General features: G+C 45.7%; 10 protein-coding genes across 10 annotated transcripts; 5 read left to right on the top strand and 5 right to left on the bottom strand.

Annotated features, from left to right (window-relative positions):
* Window positions 1-175: 175 nt before the first annotated feature.
* Window positions 176-6,088, bottom strand: Bathy05g00240 (adenylate cyclase; the record flags this gene model as incomplete). Its single annotated transcript, XM_007513228.1, has 1 exon — window positions 176-6,088. The coding sequence occupies one exon, from the start codon at window positions 6,086-6,088 to the stop codon at window positions 176-178; it is 5,913 nt and encodes a 1,970-aa protein (XP_007513290.1).
* Window positions 6,089-6,358: 270 nt separating this feature from the next.
* Window positions 6,359-6,655, top strand: Bathy05g00230 (unknown protein; the record flags this gene model as incomplete). Its single annotated transcript, XM_007513224.1, has 1 exon — window positions 6,359-6,655. The coding sequence occupies one exon, from the start codon at window positions 6,359-6,361 to the stop codon at window positions 6,653-6,655; it is 297 nt and encodes a 98-aa protein (XP_007513286.1).
* Window positions 6,656-6,715: 60 nt separating this feature from the next.
* On the top strand, window positions 6,716-7,567 carry Bathy05g00220 (predicted protein; the record flags this gene model as incomplete). Its single annotated transcript, XM_007513311.1, has 1 exon — window positions 6,716-7,567. The coding sequence occupies one exon, from the start codon at window positions 6,716-6,718 to the stop codon at window positions 7,565-7,567; it is 852 nt and encodes a 283-aa protein (XP_007513373.1).
* A 174-nt stretch (window positions 7,568-7,741) lies between these two features.
* On the bottom strand, window positions 7,742-9,472 carry Bathy05g00210 (predicted protein; the record flags this gene model as incomplete). Its single annotated transcript, XM_007513160.1, has 1 exon — window positions 7,742-9,472. The coding sequence occupies one exon, from the start codon at window positions 9,470-9,472 to the stop codon at window positions 7,742-7,744; it is 1,731 nt and encodes a 576-aa protein (XP_007513222.1).
* An 875-nt stretch (window positions 9,473-10,347) lies between these two features.
* On the top strand, window positions 10,348-11,331 carry Bathy05g00200 (predicted protein; the record flags this gene model as incomplete). The annotated part of the gene is made up of 1 exon (XM_007513001.1): window positions 10,348-11,331. One exon carries the CDS (start codon window positions 10,348-10,350, stop codon window positions 11,329-11,331), a length of 984 nt encoding a protein of 327 aa, XP_007513063.1.
* Window positions 11,332-11,703: 372 nt separating this feature from the next.
* On the top strand, window positions 11,704-12,411 carry Bathy05g00190 (Proteasome subunit alpha type-2; the record flags this gene model as incomplete). Its single annotated transcript, XM_007512954.1, has 1 exon — window positions 11,704-12,411. The coding sequence occupies one exon, from the start codon at window positions 11,704-11,706 to the stop codon at window positions 12,409-12,411; it is 708 nt and encodes a 235-aa protein (XP_007513016.1).
* Window positions 12,412-12,500: 89 nt separating this feature from the next.
* Bathy05g00180 (5FI8BORFP (ISS)) lies at window positions 12,501-14,204 on the bottom strand (the record flags this gene model as incomplete). The annotated part of the gene is made up of 1 exon (XM_007512806.1): window positions 12,501-14,204. The coding sequence occupies one exon, from the start codon at window positions 14,202-14,204 to the stop codon at window positions 12,501-12,503; it is 1,704 nt and encodes a 567-aa protein (XP_007512868.1).
* Window positions 14,205-14,377: 173 nt separating this feature from the next.
* Window positions 14,378-15,451, top strand: Bathy05g00170 (predicted protein; the record flags this gene model as incomplete). Its single annotated transcript, XM_007513071.1, has 1 exon — window positions 14,378-15,451. One exon carries the CDS (start codon window positions 14,378-14,380, stop codon window positions 15,449-15,451), a length of 1,074 nt encoding a protein of 357 aa, XP_007513133.1.
* Window positions 15,452-15,518: 67 nt separating this feature from the next.
* Bathy05g00160 (unknown protein) lies at window positions 15,519-15,677 on the bottom strand (the record flags this gene model as incomplete). The annotated part of the gene is made up of 1 exon (XM_007513030.1): window positions 15,519-15,677. One exon carries the CDS (start codon window positions 15,675-15,677, stop codon window positions 15,519-15,521), a length of 159 nt encoding a protein of 52 aa, XP_007513092.1.
* A 345-nt stretch (window positions 15,678-16,022) lies between these two features.
* Bathy05g00150 (allantoinase) lies at window positions 16,023-16,298 on the bottom strand (the record flags this gene model as incomplete). Its single annotated transcript, XM_007513271.1, has 1 exon — window positions 16,023-16,298. One exon carries the CDS (start codon window positions 16,296-16,298, stop codon window positions 16,023-16,025), a length of 276 nt encoding a protein of 91 aa, XP_007513333.1.
* Between the last annotated feature and the right edge of the window lie 16 nt (window positions 16,299-16,314).

Genomic DNA, 16,314 nt, shown 5'->3' with positions numbered 1-16,314 from the left:
AGGAGACGCGAGGAGACGCGAGACGAGGATACAACAGAAAAAGAAAAGCGCGACGACGCGATGTAGTGTTAACATAATAAGAAGAGCTATTTATTCGCTAGTAATACAACAAACATAAAAAATACTATATATTTCTGTTCATAGGTTTCTTGTTTCCGGTGTTGGAAATGCAAGTCTAGTCTTTGATGAGGACGATGACGGCACCGAAGTCATCCGATAAACGTATTGGAGTACAGCGCACGGTGATTATATCTTGTTGTTGTTGTCGTCGTTGCTGTTCAACCGCAGAAGAAGAAGAAGATGCGAGTCTTTTCAATACCGACTTCTTTTCTGGACTGGTTGGTTGTGGCATCGAAGCGGTTTTGTCATAGCTGTCGTCTTCGTCCAACGGTATCCAATTCTTTGTCAACTTTTCTGTCCACGGCAGCGGTGGATTGGTTCTCTCAGCAATGCGCGCCGAATCTCTAAGGCGCTTAGCAAACGAGCTGAGAGGGAAGACCATCGTCCCAACGATGCCTCTCGCGAAGCCTTTTTTCGTGCACAGAATGATTCTCGCATCGGTATCGACCGCGAATATCGGTAATCCAGTAGCTTCTAAACCAGCCACCATTAAATTTGCCGAGGCAAAATTCGATAAATTTTTCGATCTGTTCTCAGCCTCTCGTAAAAGGTTCGATAGCGGGTTGATGATAGCAGGAGTACTCGCAGAGGCTGATGGTATAACGTTACTATTGTTCGTGTTGGTGTTGTTTTTCGAGATTTTTTTCGTTTTCGTCGCAACTTGTGTCAGAGGAGCGACGCCGCTTCCACCAGAGTACCTCATAGACGACATTCTTTCGTCAACGTTCGACGCGTCGGATATCTTCTGTTGTTGCTGTTGATGATGCTGTTGATGATGACGTAAAAGCGAATTTCGCGACGAGCTTCGTAATGATCCGTGCACTTCAACCATGGCTTCGGTGAATATCAATTTTAACTCGTCAACCAGTGGTGTCATTTCTTCGTCTTCGTCGACGAATAACAAAGGTGGGAGCTCTATATCGGCACCGTATTCAACCGGAGAACTTGCAACACCGTCGATGATACTTGATTCATCCGTCAGCAACACCGCAATTTTAGGTTGTAACGTAAACGGTACAAGTCTTCGAATCTTTTGTACCAAGTCGCGCAAGGACGTTCCTGATTCAATCGTTCCAACAATGATGACTATGATAGGAATTGTATCTCTCAAGTGACTATCGTCAGAGTCAATTACATTCGTTCCTAACGTGTCGCCACTACTGTCCATATTTAATGAGAACTTTTTCAAAACTTCCGTCGAATTCTTCGAGCGCGAGATAAAGAAGTGTTCGTCGCCGGCGACGACGGTTTCTACTAGCGCAGCCATTCGAAAGAGGGCAACATCACTCGAAGAAACGAGTAAAATGTTCTTCTTGGGTACAACTACATCGGAGCTCCCAGCGGTAGATTCTCCGCCGCCCGTAGATGATGTGTCGCTGACGCGTGAGTTCCTTACGTTAGTGCCACTATTGCTTGAGATTTTCGGCGAAGGATTTGTACTATTTCGCGACTTTCCAGCAAATCCATCCAGAGAATAATTCAGCGGTGGTGGCGGCGTAGGAGCTGACGAGCGCCTGTGCGACAATGTTTGATCCAAGTCGCCTATATAACTCAAAGGACGATCTATGCGTTCTGTTTCTAAATCCTTAATGCTCAGTCTGAACTTATCTGTCGGGTCGATTACTTTTTGAGCACCTTTAACTGATGCAAACGAACGCATGTTCAAACTAGCGTCGGAGACCTGTACCAAACCAACTGGATCCATGACGCCTCGCAAACTGTAAAGACCAATGTATCTGGAATGCTCGTGCGGGAAGCCCACTTCGGCTGCTTTTTTCCACGTGTTCTTATCGCACAAGGTTTGACCACCGTGTGCGAGACCCGCGACTCGAGCGCTCAAATTTAAAACTTGTCCAAAATATTCCGCTCGTCCGGTTCGTTGACACGGTTTCATAAACGTCGCCTCGCCAGAAACGATGCCCATAGTAACGCGTAAACCTTTGAATGTCACTCTGTGACCGGCGGTCATGTTACACGCTTGCGGCTGTTGAAGCAACTTGTCTTCCCAGGGCACGCGAAGTAAAATCGTTTGAACAACCAAACACCATCGAAAAGCGTCGAAAGGATGATGAAACGCGATGAAAAATTTGCCGTTTTCGCCTCGGCACTCGTACCCACGAAAGGAGAGAAGCGTAGACCGTATCACAGCATCGTGCTGCGCCGTCGCCTTATCTCGCATTTTCACGTCTTCTCTTCCAAGCTCTTCCCATCCGTCGATTCTCGTGAATACGATGGTTAGGTTTTCCGATTCAAAAACGGGAGCTTCAAAAATGGAAGGTTCGAGCTGGCGTACGGTCTTGATCGGCGCGAACAACGTGATCCGTTCCACGAGTTTCTTCGGGATGGCTTGAATAATTTCTTGAGAGATGATCTTGTGGTCATAAGATGTGATCATTCGTCGAAGCGCTTGTAATTTTGCACTCGTGGCTGCTTTGTACTGTTCGTATTCGCTCGAACCATCGGTGGTGTCGGATTCTGAATCCAAGAAAATTGGGTTCTTGAGATTGTCGACGTTTGGGAATAAACTCTCTCTCAAGTTCTGAATGTCATCGCCGCCATCCATCCCACTAGCCGCTCCTCCTCCTCCTCCTGACAAGCGAGTATCGGTTAAGCTTCCGTGTCTGTTCCAATACCCCATATCTAATTGATGTTTTCCCATGTGCATGAGTTGGAGCATTTGGGAAATTTGCAAACTGTCGGGACCAAGCGAAGCTAAAACGTCGCCGGACATTAAAATCTGACCTCCATTTGCCGCGCGACACATCAACCGCGCTAATTCAACCGCTTTCCCTTCATAGACTTGCCTTCTAGTCGTTGGATGAACGTATCTATTCGTGGCTCCGGTATGGATACCCATTCGAACGCGTAAACCGTTGATAATTTCTTCCTCCTCTTCCGTGCGCCCGGAGTGATGTTCTGTTCCTCCGGCTTTGCTACTCTCGTTGCTATTGGCTCTATCGCCGTTCGTCAATTCTTCATCGCTTTTACTTTTGATTATACCCTCTTTATCACTGCCACTTTTCATCGAAACCCCGCGTGCTTCGAGAAGCGCTCGGAGAAATGCGGGAACTCTTCTTGGTCTCGGAATGGTAGTCTGCGATTCGGCGTCGTCTGCTCGATAGATGTGTCTACACGCAAGGAATAACGATCGGTCCCAAACACTCGCCTGTAATCGACTCTGAATATTTGCACATGCTTTTAAGGCATCGCCGGGTGTATGAAACGCCATCGTGAACGAATCACCTTCGGAAAAAACCTCGTATCCGTAAAACTTTTGCATCTCTTGTCTGACAAGCAAATCATGCGCCGCGAGCGCTTTGTTCATTGTCACTGGAGCGATTTCCCACAGTTTCGTAGATGACTGTATATCTGTGACGACTATTGTGCACGCTTCAGACGGTGGTGCGTTTCGTTTTTTGTATCGTTCAAAGAAACCTTTGGCGAAGATCGCATCCTCTCGAAATCGAAACAACCAGAGAAAGATGAGGAGAATGACAAAGAGCGACGTCGTCACGACGACAATCAAAATGTTCTGATCCGACCGATTTACCGGTATCGTTGAGACTAAAATAGGGCTACCATTGCACGTGATGGATCTCAAGGCAGTCAAAATTTCCAAAGAACTCGTAGCATCGAAATTCGGTTCAGCCGTGACGCTCGAAATCATACCAGGGACGTTATCTTCAGTATACACCCATTCCCAGAAGCGCAGCTGTGCGTATACTTTATCGTACGCGCCAGAGCTTCGTAAGCACTGCGCACCATCGTAACTTCTCCTTAAAGTGACTGAAACGGGTACGGATCCAACTTCGTCAATGTTATACTGCAAAATTAAGTTTTGGTTTCTTGTCACGTACGCCGTCTTTAGCAAAAGCGAAGCCGCGTACTCGTTCGCAACAACGAGAGCGCCAACTTCATTCAACGTCGCCGCATTTTTTGTCGGATTACTCGAAAATGCAAAGCCAGGAACGGAAGAGGCAATCGTCTTCTTAATACTTTCAAATGTTTCAAACGCCGTCCAATCGTCTAATCCAACTAAAATAATCGGTTCTGTGACGCCGCTCAACCATGAGTTTATTCTTACGATACTTTCGTCGCCCCAAGTAGTCGCACGACCGGATAATATAGCCGCGGTAGAATAGACATCAAACGATATCGACGTACTCGTTTCGCCTAAAGTTAGAACGCTCGGGTGCACGGTCATTTCTGGTAATATTTTCACGAACGGAAACGAAATGTACTCCGGGAAATCAGAAGGCAACGGCGAGGGGTATATCGGCGCTTCCGCGTTGCTAAATATATTTGAATTAACTGCAGCAGCAGGCTCAGTTATCGAGATCACGTCGCCTTCGACATAATTCAAAGCTAACACGGATGCATGGCTATCATCAAGCGCGGCAAACATGGCGTTTTGAGCGCCGAGTGACTCAATTTCTAAACCCATGCTCGAGTTACTCGCCGAGAGTAAAATCGCCAACGAATCCAACACCGTTGCGACCTCCTGAGGTCCGTAGACTTTGGCAATCGTTACGTTATCTAACGAATTGGTCTCGTTACCATATATACTCACTAATCTATCTCCTTCGCAAAATAAATCTCCTTGCATTCGAGCCAAGACAAAGTTTCTCACCACCGCGGGAACTTGGACTAAAGAATTGGTCTCCATGACAGTTTTCGCCAACGGCGAAGTTAAAAACCACGACCAAAAATCCAATGTTTCTCTCATGTTATCACACGTTGCACCAACTCTGAGACGATCTAAAGCCATATTTGCGGTCGAATTCACCCCTTTTCTGAGAATCAGATACGAATACGTCGCAATCGGCCACGCTCCTGGGTCGTCCGCGCCCATCAAATCCGCGGTGAGTCTCGTCGATTCGTCCTCGTTATTCCCAAACTGTAACCCTCTTTGCAAAATAGCTAACGTGATTGAATTGGAATCCGGGCGTACCGGATTGTTTATGCTCGCGGTACTTTCCAAAAGTCCAATCGTACTCAACTGTAAATTTATCGCATCAGACAACACCACGTACCCGATAGAATACTCTTTCCCTTTTACAAAACTCGCCAGACCATATCCAGTATCTAGCTCGTTTAAAACGCTACTCTCTATCTGCGCTCCCCATGAAGGTAACTTTGACGCGCCTATGTTATCTTTAAACGTATTGGAAAATTGACTTAAAGCTTTCGTCCACGCTTCCGTCGTCCCTGACGAATCTTTCCTCACCGACACTAATATATTCTCATCCGGAAGGAGACTCTGAATGCTGAGTTGATTCGCGCTCTTGATTCTTTCGTCGTTCCACTTCGTTATCACCCCGGCGTAAATTAAGCTCAAAGTTTCTTTCGTTAATACTAAAGAACTTTTACCCATCACGCTATCGATCATGGGTAAATTATACACCGGCGTCACCGCGCCCGCCACGACGGGATACATCTGCACGTCCGGAAACTCACTGTATTGACTCGCACTGATTAAAGAATCCGAGCACGCAAAGTCCACCTCTAACGGTTCTTCAGTATCTACACACTCTGTGGTTGCGTTCAGGATTCTACAAATCCCTTTCCCCGATCCGACGTCAAGGTACTTCACTCTCACGGACGGTTTTATCAACGAGTACGCTCGGGCGCACGATTTATACGCCACCGCTGGAAACGTCGCGCCCGCTCCGAACAAATCCATCGGGTTTGTGGCAGAATACTTTGGTTCGAGTGCTTCGCTGTTGCTCGAAGAAGAAAAAGTGGTAGTAGTAGTGGTAGCATCACCAACATCATCGGTATCGAGCAGTGCACGCCTCCACCCGTTGTTGAAACTCTCAAAAACGAAACCTCCAACTCCTTCGTCGTCTTCTGATGATGATTTTAACAACAACTTCCTTCCCAGGGAGGGAAAAGGAAAGGAACAAAAGAGAACGACGACGAGAAGGAAAAAATAGGATTTTGTCGTCGTCGTCGTCGTCGTCTTCATCTTTTTCCTTTCTATAGTTTTATCGTCATCTTCTCGCAGTCGTCGGAAGAATACTAAAAGTGCGGAAAAGATATTATGAAGATTTTAATTAGGTCTGTGTGTTGCTTACTTTTTTATTCCTTTTGTTTTGAGAGAGAGATTTTGTGAGAGGGATTTTTTGCGTTTTCATGACACCCAAATCTCCACACAACGAAAAACGACTTTTTTTGACTGTCGAGTCACAACAACAACAACAACAACAACAATTCAATTCAATTCAATTCAATTCTAATGGGGGTCGGTCCGTCCAGTGAGTCGCACAAGGCGCAATACAACGTGGCCGTGTTAGGCGCAGCCGGAGGGATTGGACAAACTTTATCCCTTTTAATGAAACAGAGCAAGTTTATCAAGAGCTTACGTTTGTGTGCGTTTAGTAGAGTATCGCAGATATTTATTTTGTTGATGGTGTTGTCCTTTCCAACGCATCAAAAGATTCCACTCGATGATGATCCAATTTTCACCGTAACTGTTTTTGTTGTCGTCTTTCTCTTTCTCTTCTTCTTCCTCTGTTATGAATGCGTCATCTGACGACGACTTATATGTCTTTATTAAATAATAATGATAAAAAAAACAGACGATATTTCCCCGATGGTTACCGGTGTCGGCGTGGACCTCTCGCACATCTCCACCATCTCGGAAGTGAAAGGTTTCTGTGGGAACGACCAAATCGAAGAGGCGCTGACTGGATGCGACTTGGTGATCATTCCAGCCGGGATCCCGAGGAAACCGGGGATGACCAGAGACGATTTGTTTAAAATCAACGCCGGGATTGTGAGAGATTTAGTCCAGAGCGTTGCTAAATATTGCCCGAATGCGATTTTGAACATCATTTCCAACCCGGTGAACTCCACCGTCCCAATCGCCGCCGAGGTGATGAAGAAGAACGACTGTTACGATCCGAAGAAAATTTTGGGTGTGACGACGTTAGACGTCATGCGAGCGAAAACTTTTGTCGCTGCGTTACGACCAGAAGATATTAAGGACGTGACCATGTGCGATGTGCCCGTTGTCGGTGGACACGCCGGTACGACTATCATTCCTTTGTTGTCCCAAGTCACGCCGAAACTTTCAAAACCTTTCGAAGGAGAGGAGTTGACGGCTTTGGTGACGAGAATTCAAAACGCTGGGACGGAAGTTGTCGATGCAAAAGCAGGCGCGGGTTCTGCGACGTTGAGTATGGCGTTAGCCGCAGAAAATATGGCAACATCTTGTTTGAGAGCGATGAGCGGCGAGAAAGGTATCGTCGAGTGCGCGTACGTCGCATCGGAAGTTATTCCAGAGTTGGCGTTTTTCGCCTCCAAGTGCGAGTTGGGCGAAAACGGAGTTGAGAAAGTTTTAGGATGCGGCGAGATGGACTCGTACGAGAAAGTTCAAGTGTCAAACGCCGTCGCGGAGTTGAAATCGAGCATTGACAAAGGCGTTGAATTCGCCAACGCTTAAGCCGCTTGAAAAGAAGTAATTTTTCATCGTTTTTTTGATACGAGACCCCCCGGGCGCGTCTCACGTTTTGTTTTATAAGAGAGAGAAAAGTGTTCTACAATACCCCCTGTGAATGTTACGACGATTACTTCTATATTGCTACTAATACACACATATCTAGTGAGATCATCTTCCCTACGCGCTCAAAGAGGCCGCTAAGCCGGCTTGGAATTTGCTTCCCACAACTCTATCTGTCGAGTTTGCCAAAAGCACGCGACCAAAATTTAGCTCAATGTTCCCTACGGGCAATGGCCACACGATACCAGCGCCACAACTCGCCCTCAAAGAATCTCTAAAGTTGGATGCTTTAAACGTGTGTTTGACTTTCTGTTCGTGTGGAATGAGGCATCCAGCGTTTACGAAAACGTGTCCATGAACGCCGATGTTGCGTAACTTTTCAACTGGGATGTCCATCTTCACCGACGCTGTTCCGCTGACGATGACGTCCCCCCCTAAGGAATCATACGGTGAACTCGACTGTACCGAACGTGGTGGCGTCAAATTACCGGAAACGGACACTCCCGGCGACGAGGGAGTGCGGCTTGGCGAGGAGAACGTCGAATCTTTCTCGCGGCGCGCGTCGCAAGGTCCGGCGCCGTGCGGTTCAAACATGCGCAAAGAGCCGACGCCACCCATGAAGAATCGATCGGCAATGTTTGATCCGCGAACAACAGAGGAACTAGATGTCGGCGTCGACGTGTAGAATTCTTTTCGTAAAGGTAGCATAACACCCGCGCGCGCGCCAATCTGCCAACTCAAAGAGTGCTTCATTTTTTCTGGCAAGAAATCATTCACACGTTCCGGAAACGCTCTCGTGTATTTCGCGTGACACTCTGATTTCACAAACGCTTCCGTCGTCGAATCAAAAATTGGATTCAATCCTGCTAATTCAGTTCGGACGTTCCACCACCAGTTTCCATTCTTTCCTATTTTTACACCTTCTTCTTCTTCATCATCTTCTGATTCGCCGCCGAGCGTGTGCACGATGGACGATTTCAACGAATGTCCACACATTTTTCTCACTGCTCTCGAGGCAAATCTCGTCGGATCGGTGATTTCTCTCCACACCAAATTATATTCTAACGTCGCCGGTCGTTCCGGTGAGCTCAGATGAAACGATAATCCTCTTCCGGTTTCGTGAAACGACGAGTGTCGCACTGAACAGTTGTGTTGCTGGAAAATCCTCAACGCTGTCGCGATGTCCGATCGTAACACTCTCGGTTGTTCCCAGTGTAAAGCGTAACTCGCTGATTTTTCGTGTCCTCTGATGAGCTCAAAATCAATCCTTTCCGCGCATCCAACCGCATTCTTCAACCCACCGGTTATCTCTACCGTCCCCTCCCCACTTTGCGAAACAAATGTCCCGGCTTTCAACGTCAACGCGTCCTTCTCCGCGACGTCTACGATAATCTTCGCACCATTCGGGACGTAATTCTCCTCGCTACCCGCGTCTAACGTCACGTTTATTCCTTTAAATATGTTATACTTCTCCAATTCTTCTCTACCCTTCAATAGTTCGTCTTTAATCTCTTCCAAGTTCCCGCACTTCTCCACGCGTTTCTCGAAACAGTTTTTAATCAACTTTTCTCTGGTCCTTTTGTTCCCTCGGACGACGATTTCGGAAACGAAACACGGGTTGTGTTTCAACTGTTCGTATCTGTTTCGGAAATCCAGCAACGCTTGTCGCATTCGAAGATTGTCATCATTATCATCGTCATCATTTTGTTGTTGTTGTTGTTGTTGTTGTTCTTTCTCGCCTTCTTCTGCTTTCGATGATGTTGTTTCAACTTCTCCATCGCTTTTTGTCACTTCTTTTGAAGACGACGACGGTGATGATGATGATGATGATGATGCGGCAGCAGACATCTTTTAATTCGAATAATGAAAAATCACGTTCGCACACAAAAGATGATTATGGTACCGTGCGATCGATAGTAGTATTATTCGCGTTGTCGCGTTCGCGCTTTCCTTTTCTTTCTTTCTTTCTTTCTCTCTCTCTTCAAGGTTCTCTCGTTTTGACGCGAAACGAGAGTCATTTTCTTTCTTTTGTGTTTTTTCGAAATTTTTGTGTTTTCTCTCATGCATCGCTCCTCATTCCTTTTCACACTCTCTCCATACTACTAAAAAACACGAACAAGAGAGAGTTTAGAGAGAAAAGAGGAAACAACAACAACAACAACAACATTAACGCGCAAAAGGATGAATTCCACGCCTTTACCACCGTCCTCGCGAGAGTACGTTTTTCTTCTTTTACTTCTTCTTTGTCTTCTTTTCTCAATAAAACGAATCATCGAATTTTTTGAATCGTTCATGTCACACTACTCTTTCCAATTGAACGAGACGCGACGCGAATGAATGAATTATGCGAGAGAACTAACTATTATTATTATTATTATTATTATTATTATTACGAAAAACAACAGAAATATCAACGGCGTTTCGATCGAAGGGGAAGATATCACGCAAACCATTGCGTTCCAAACGCCCGGTGGTGCTAACAAGAATGGTTCTCGAGTGCCTTTGCACTCCGTCGTGGTGCGTGATTTTTCTTTTCTTTTTGAATTTTGAACCAAAATTTCCCCCTTTTTTTTGTTCTGTCCCCTTCTCTTTCTCCACAAAAAACTGAAAACTGACTGACTGACTACCCGCGGTGATATATGAAACATATTTGTGTTTTAAATTTACACACACACACACAATTATACAAACAGAACGAACCGACGCCGATGTTAGTGAAGAATATGAACACGGCGACGAAGAAGCAACCGTCGACGGCCGTGAAGAACTCCTTCGGCGGGTTTGCGTTTAAGAAGAGGAAGACGCAAAACTTTACGAATACTATGAACAACAATAACAACCGACGTCAAACGAGACAAACGACCGGTATGGGTGGTTTCGTGGAAAACCCAGGAATGGATCATCAGTACATGTACGGGAACGTACATAATAATATGGGTGGTATGGAGTACGGTATCAATAACAATAGCATGGTCATGAACAATCGCCACCATCAACAACAACAACTGGCGCAGCCTGTCGGTAACGCGGGGGGCATTCACCAAAAGCTCGGAAACCCGGAACGCTTCCACGAGGCGCTCAGAAATGACGTCACGGAAGATGAGCGCATGTCCGACCTCATCGCCGCAATTACAGATGCTGAAATTAACAAAGCGAGACTGAATTTTGGTTCCAGCGCGGAGCATGTATTTCTGAGCGATATCATCGAGACGGTGATGAAGGAGTTCTGCGTCCAAGTGGAGGAAGCTTTGGTTGATGATAAAATCTTCTTTGACGAAGGACCGCATCAAATTAAACAAAAAATAGAACAGAAGAAAGATAGTTTAAGGAAATTGAGAGAGGAATTATACAACGAATCGAAAAGGTGGGACGATATGATCGAATCGACGTCGAAATCGACCCAAGACGAAGAGGCGAAGGCGTTGTTGCAACAAGAGTTGAAGCGACACGACGAGGTGTTGAAGACGACGCAACACAGAGGTACTTTAGCTTCCTCGTGCTTGGAAACGCACCGAGCGTTGGCGTTGCAAGCCGAAGGTGCGGCTGCAATCGTTCAAGGCGCCGAAGCTTTGTGCGTGAGAGCTGAGAACGCGTGTAAAATCTTTGCGGATGCTCTTGCGAAGAACGATTTCAAGTCCTTACCGAACGTGGACAATCCTCACGGCTTGTTACAGTCTCTCATTGGTGCGTATAAAGAGACAAAGTGAGAAGAAGGACGAGGGGGAGAGAGAGAGAAAGAGAGACTCCTCAATAGTATCATTATTATTATCTATACACATCTGTACTACCACATATCATTCACGTTTATTTGATGAAATACCGTTTGTTTGTTTGTGCTTTGAGTAGTGTGTTTTCCGCTTCTCTCTTCTGTGATAATTTTTTTATTTTTCCATCTCGCAAAAAAAAGATCGAGATCGTCAAAAGAATACAACAACTTTCGCGCGTGAAAACCAAGAAGGGAGATCAAACAACATTCTCGCGACGACGCACTCGTAATCACTAATACTACGACTTTTTATACGACTGATATTTTCGCACGAGAACTCGAGAAGAAAGAAAGACCAATACTACAAAAATAAATGAGCGGAAGCAAATACTCGTTTTCGTTGACGACGTTTTCCCCATCTGGGGAACTCGTCCAAATCAAACACGCTTTAGCGGCAATTACGGCTGGAGCGACGTCGTTAGGGATTAAAGCCACGAATGGAGTGGTTTTAGCCACGGAGAAGAAAATGCCCTCGACTTTAGTGGAAGAAACCAGCATCTCGAAGATTCAATTGTTAACGGACGAGATTGGGATCACGTATTCTGGCATGGGTCCAGATTTTAGAGTCTTGACGCGAATGGCGCGCAAAGACACGCAGGTGTATTATAGAACGTATCAAGAAAGCATCCCGTGTTCACAATTAGTTCGAGAAACAGCAACAACCATGCAAGAGTTCACGCAACAAGGTGGGGTTCGACCGTTTGGTGTGTCATTGTTGATGGCTGGGTACGACGCGAACGGGCCGCAACTGTACCAAGTGGATCCGAGCGGGTCGTATTTTGGATGGAAAGCGTCGGCGATTGGGAAAAACATGATTAACGCGAAAACATTCTTAGAAAAACGGTATAGTGAGGATATGGAGCTGGAAGATGCCATTCATACGGCGATCTTGACGTTAAAAGAAGGCTTCGATGGTCAAATCGCGGCGAACAATATTGAAATCGGCATCGTCGGGGAGGATAGAAAGTTTCGCATTTTGACCACGGCGGAGGTTTCGGACTACTTGAGCGAGGTTGAATAATATATATATACATATACATATTCATTAGCGTGTATTGTTATTTCTTTTACTACTACATATAGACTATTTGCTATAAAAACTATCTATCATCAATCGTCCCATACCGAAGCGTCCTCGAAATTCCACGTGTCTCCTATATCGCCGTTCGTATCGAAAAGGAAGTACGAAATAGCTCTCCGATCGTGGCACCGTTTATTCTCACCGCCTCGGTGAAGTGTGCGGTAATCGTACAACAATATGTCTCCTTTACGGAGTTCGGGGGCGGCGCGCTTTGCTTTTTCCCGCTTCTTCCTCGCTTTCGTTGTTTCGTGCGGCGCGTCGTGATCAAACTTGTGGCTTCCGAAAATAAACTCAGTCGGCCCTTGGATTTTAGGCACGTCGCGCAAAGCCACGAAACAGTTGTACATGCCCTCTTTTCTTCCGTCAGCGTGAAAGTGTTGCTCGGGCGCTTTCGGAAGCGACGTGACGCATCCTCTGTTCACGATTGTAATCTTTTTCCTCTTCTCTTCTCCTGTGACTTTTTCGAATATTCGCTCGCATTTCCGTTCTATGACGTTCGCGAGCGTTTGGAGGCACTCGGCGAACGCCTTCCCGCTTTCTGGCAAATTTTTTGCCTCATCGTCGACGGGCGAAATCTTTGTCGCTTGGAAGTCATATCTTTTCCCATTCATCGCCCGGGAACATATTTCTTTGAAGCGAAAGATATCCGTGTCGTATTTGATTCCGTGATGACTTTCACACCTTTCGAGCAAGTCGTTTAAATAGCTTTCGCAGTGCGAATGAACTTTCTCGAGTACTTCCGCTTGTGTTTGCGTAAAATGTTCGTCTCGGAAAACGCAGAATCCGTTTCGAAGGAGCGACTTTGAGGAGCTTTCAACCGTCGCGCAGAGAAACGGCACGTCTTCCGTTCCGTTTCGGTCGGCGCTCATTTCGTCATCTGAAGAAGACGTTAGCACATCGTACGCTCGCTGCTTTTTCATTCCTCCAACGTTATCGTCGATGTCCAAATCGTCCAAGAAGCCGGCTAACGCTTCTTCTTCTTCTTCTTCTACTTCTTCTTCATTACTTTCTCCTTTCGATCCTATTTTCTTGAATCTCGCGCGAATCATTCGGTACCCTTTACCATCTTCCAACAACTCTTCGTCGTGTTTGTGATTCGAACGTATCTCCTCCACCTGTTCTCGATTACTTTTTGGCAACAACCCTACTTCGTCAAAATACACCTCCATCCCGCGCTTGGCGAGTTCGAGAAGAAAGGTTTCGAAATACTCTCGCTTCCTCACGCCACAAACGCACAAAAATGTCCCATTCTCTTTACATAAATGATACTCGACGCAATTTGCCAACTGCTTTGGCTGTTCTTCTAAATAGACGACGTCCACCGCGACAATCACAGGGAACGCGTTTCTTTTTTCGAAGTAGGTGTTTCTATCGCCCCAATCTATGATTCGAGAGACCACATCAAATTCTTTGTTCAACATCGCGTTCGTTACGCACAAATTCACCGATTTGATGTCCACATCAGAACACACGACCGAAGACGCGTTTAATTTCGCGCATATCAATCCATTCACGCCCGTCCCAGCGCCGAGCTCGAGGACTTTTTTATTCTCGATTTCATCCAACAACACGTTCTCGCCAAAGATAAAACTCGCCGACCAGACGCGCAAGCCTGTTCGCAAAGGCACGTTATCGCAATCTCGCTCTTCTCTTACGTTTACTTTAATGCTATTTTCTTCTGAGACCGACAATGTTCGATCAATCTCCAAGCGAGTGATGAGTTCGAGAACCATATCATCAACAACTTTAAAAGTCGTTAGAATAAAACCATCATCATTCGTCGAAGAGCAAAAATGATGCAAAAATCTTCATTTCCTCACACTTCACATCACAATAAAATAAGAACATTTAATATTAACGAATACTACTACTACTACTACCACCACCACCACTAATAATAATAATAATGTTTGGTCAGATTGTCATCGGCCCTCCTGGGTGTGGTAAAACCACCTACTGCGCAGGAATGTCGCAATACTTTACCTTATTGGGAAGACCGCATAAAATAATAAATCTCGACCCAGGGAACGACATTCACGACAACGAAAATTACGAATGCGCGGTGGATATTAGCGATTTAGTGTGCTTGGAAAACGTGCAAGAAGAGTTGAATCTAGGGCCAAATGGAGCGATGATGTACTGTTTGGAGTATTTAGAAGCTAATTTGGATTGGTTGAAGGAGAAATTAGAACCGTTCGAGAAGGAGTGTTTTTTAATATTCGATTTACCGGGACAGGTGGAGTTGTTCAACTTGCACGAGTCTCTGAAGAATATCATCGGCGTCATGCAAAACGAGTGGCACTATCGAGTGGTGACGGTGCATTTAGTGGATGGGCATTTATGCGCGGATCCGTGGAAATATGTTGCCGCGTTGATGTTATCGTTATCGACCATGTTACATTTAGAAACGCCGCACGTGAACGTTTTGTCCAAAGTGGATTTGATGGACAAATACGGCGAATTGGCGTTTAATTTAGAATTTTACACCGAGGTGCAGGATTTGAGTTATTTAGCGGAGTATTTAAACAGCGATCCAAAGTTTAAAGAGTACAACAAGTTAACGAACAGCATCATGGAGATTATTGAAGATTTTGGTTTAGTCAGGTTTACCGCGATGTCCATCGAGGATTTCGATTCAGTCAACCGAGTGTGTCAGTTGTGCGATAAAAGCATCGGGTATAGTCCAGAGTTCCATAAGAATTTAAAAACGCAACAAGAGAGAGGCAGTTCGAGTAGTAGTAGCGCGCACCCCGCGGTCGGTCCCGCGTCGTATTTCAAAAGTGGAGTCATTCCCGAACGCGATTGGGATCCGAGGAGGGCGTATTCGAAAATGCCGGCGGAACCGATATCGGCGTCGAATTTAGACATCACCGAACGGTTTTTCAATTCTGTTAAAATAAGCGAAGATGACGACGATGGTGCCGAAGATGGCGCAGGCGAAGGAAAAGACGAGATTAAGAAGGAAGCAGTCGAGAAATAGATACATAATAGTTTAAACTATAGTCGTCGTAGCATCACCTAGGTAGAGTACGAGTAGTTCAAATAGATTACTTCTTCAAGTGAACTTGGCCCCAAGCCGGCCATCGCACGCCTTTGACGTCTTTCGCGTAGATTTCACGCCCGCGAAGAAACGTCGCGTGAATGACACCGCGTAACTTTTGCCCGTCGTAAGCCGTTTTGTTGTGTTTGTGAAAAATTGGGTTCATTTCGTCGTTCACGACAAACGTTCCGTCCGGATCGAAGACAACAAAATCGGCGTCTTTGCCTGTAGAAATCGAGCCTTTCGATCCCAGGCCCGCAATTCGCGCCGGCGTTGTACTCCATAATTCTGTGTATACGCGGGTAACGAAAAATAACGAGAAAGAGAAAGAACACCAGTCAGACAGGAAAAAAATATAAATTCCTTCTCCGAAAGAAATCACAAAACCAGTATAAAAAAATGTCCCGGAGATTGCTCACAGGTTGAATCCATATTATGTTGGTTAAACCTCCGATATGTCTCCGGACGACCTTAATTTAGCGAGAATATAAATATAAATTGATAGAGCCGATTACTGGTGGGTATCAATCACCGTATCCCTCGTCTCCCGTCCCTTCTCGCAAGATGTAAAAACGAAACGAAAAGAACAAAAAGAAAAACAGAATGCTGAATAAAATTTGTTCTCACCGGCGAATTGACTCAGCGTCATCCCTCTTTCCTTTCCTTTCGTCCAAGTTAACGGTAAACTAAGCTGTAACCCTGAAATACCTCCCCACGCTTTAATAAAGTCTCCAGAGTCTACGTGTTTCAAATCCAACGGCGATGGCGAATGGTCCGAAGAAATCATATCTAACGCTTCGTCT

This window comes from Bathycoccus prasinos (genome assembly GCF_002220235.1).
Source record: "Bathycoccus prasinos genomic : chromosome_5".
NCBI classification, from domain to species: domain Eukaryota; kingdom Viridiplantae; phylum Chlorophyta; class Mamiellophyceae; order Mamiellales; family Bathycoccaceae; genus Bathycoccus; species Bathycoccus prasinos.
Note: the sequence above shows the minus strand (reverse complement) of the source record. Positions and strands in the feature narration are given on the sequence as shown.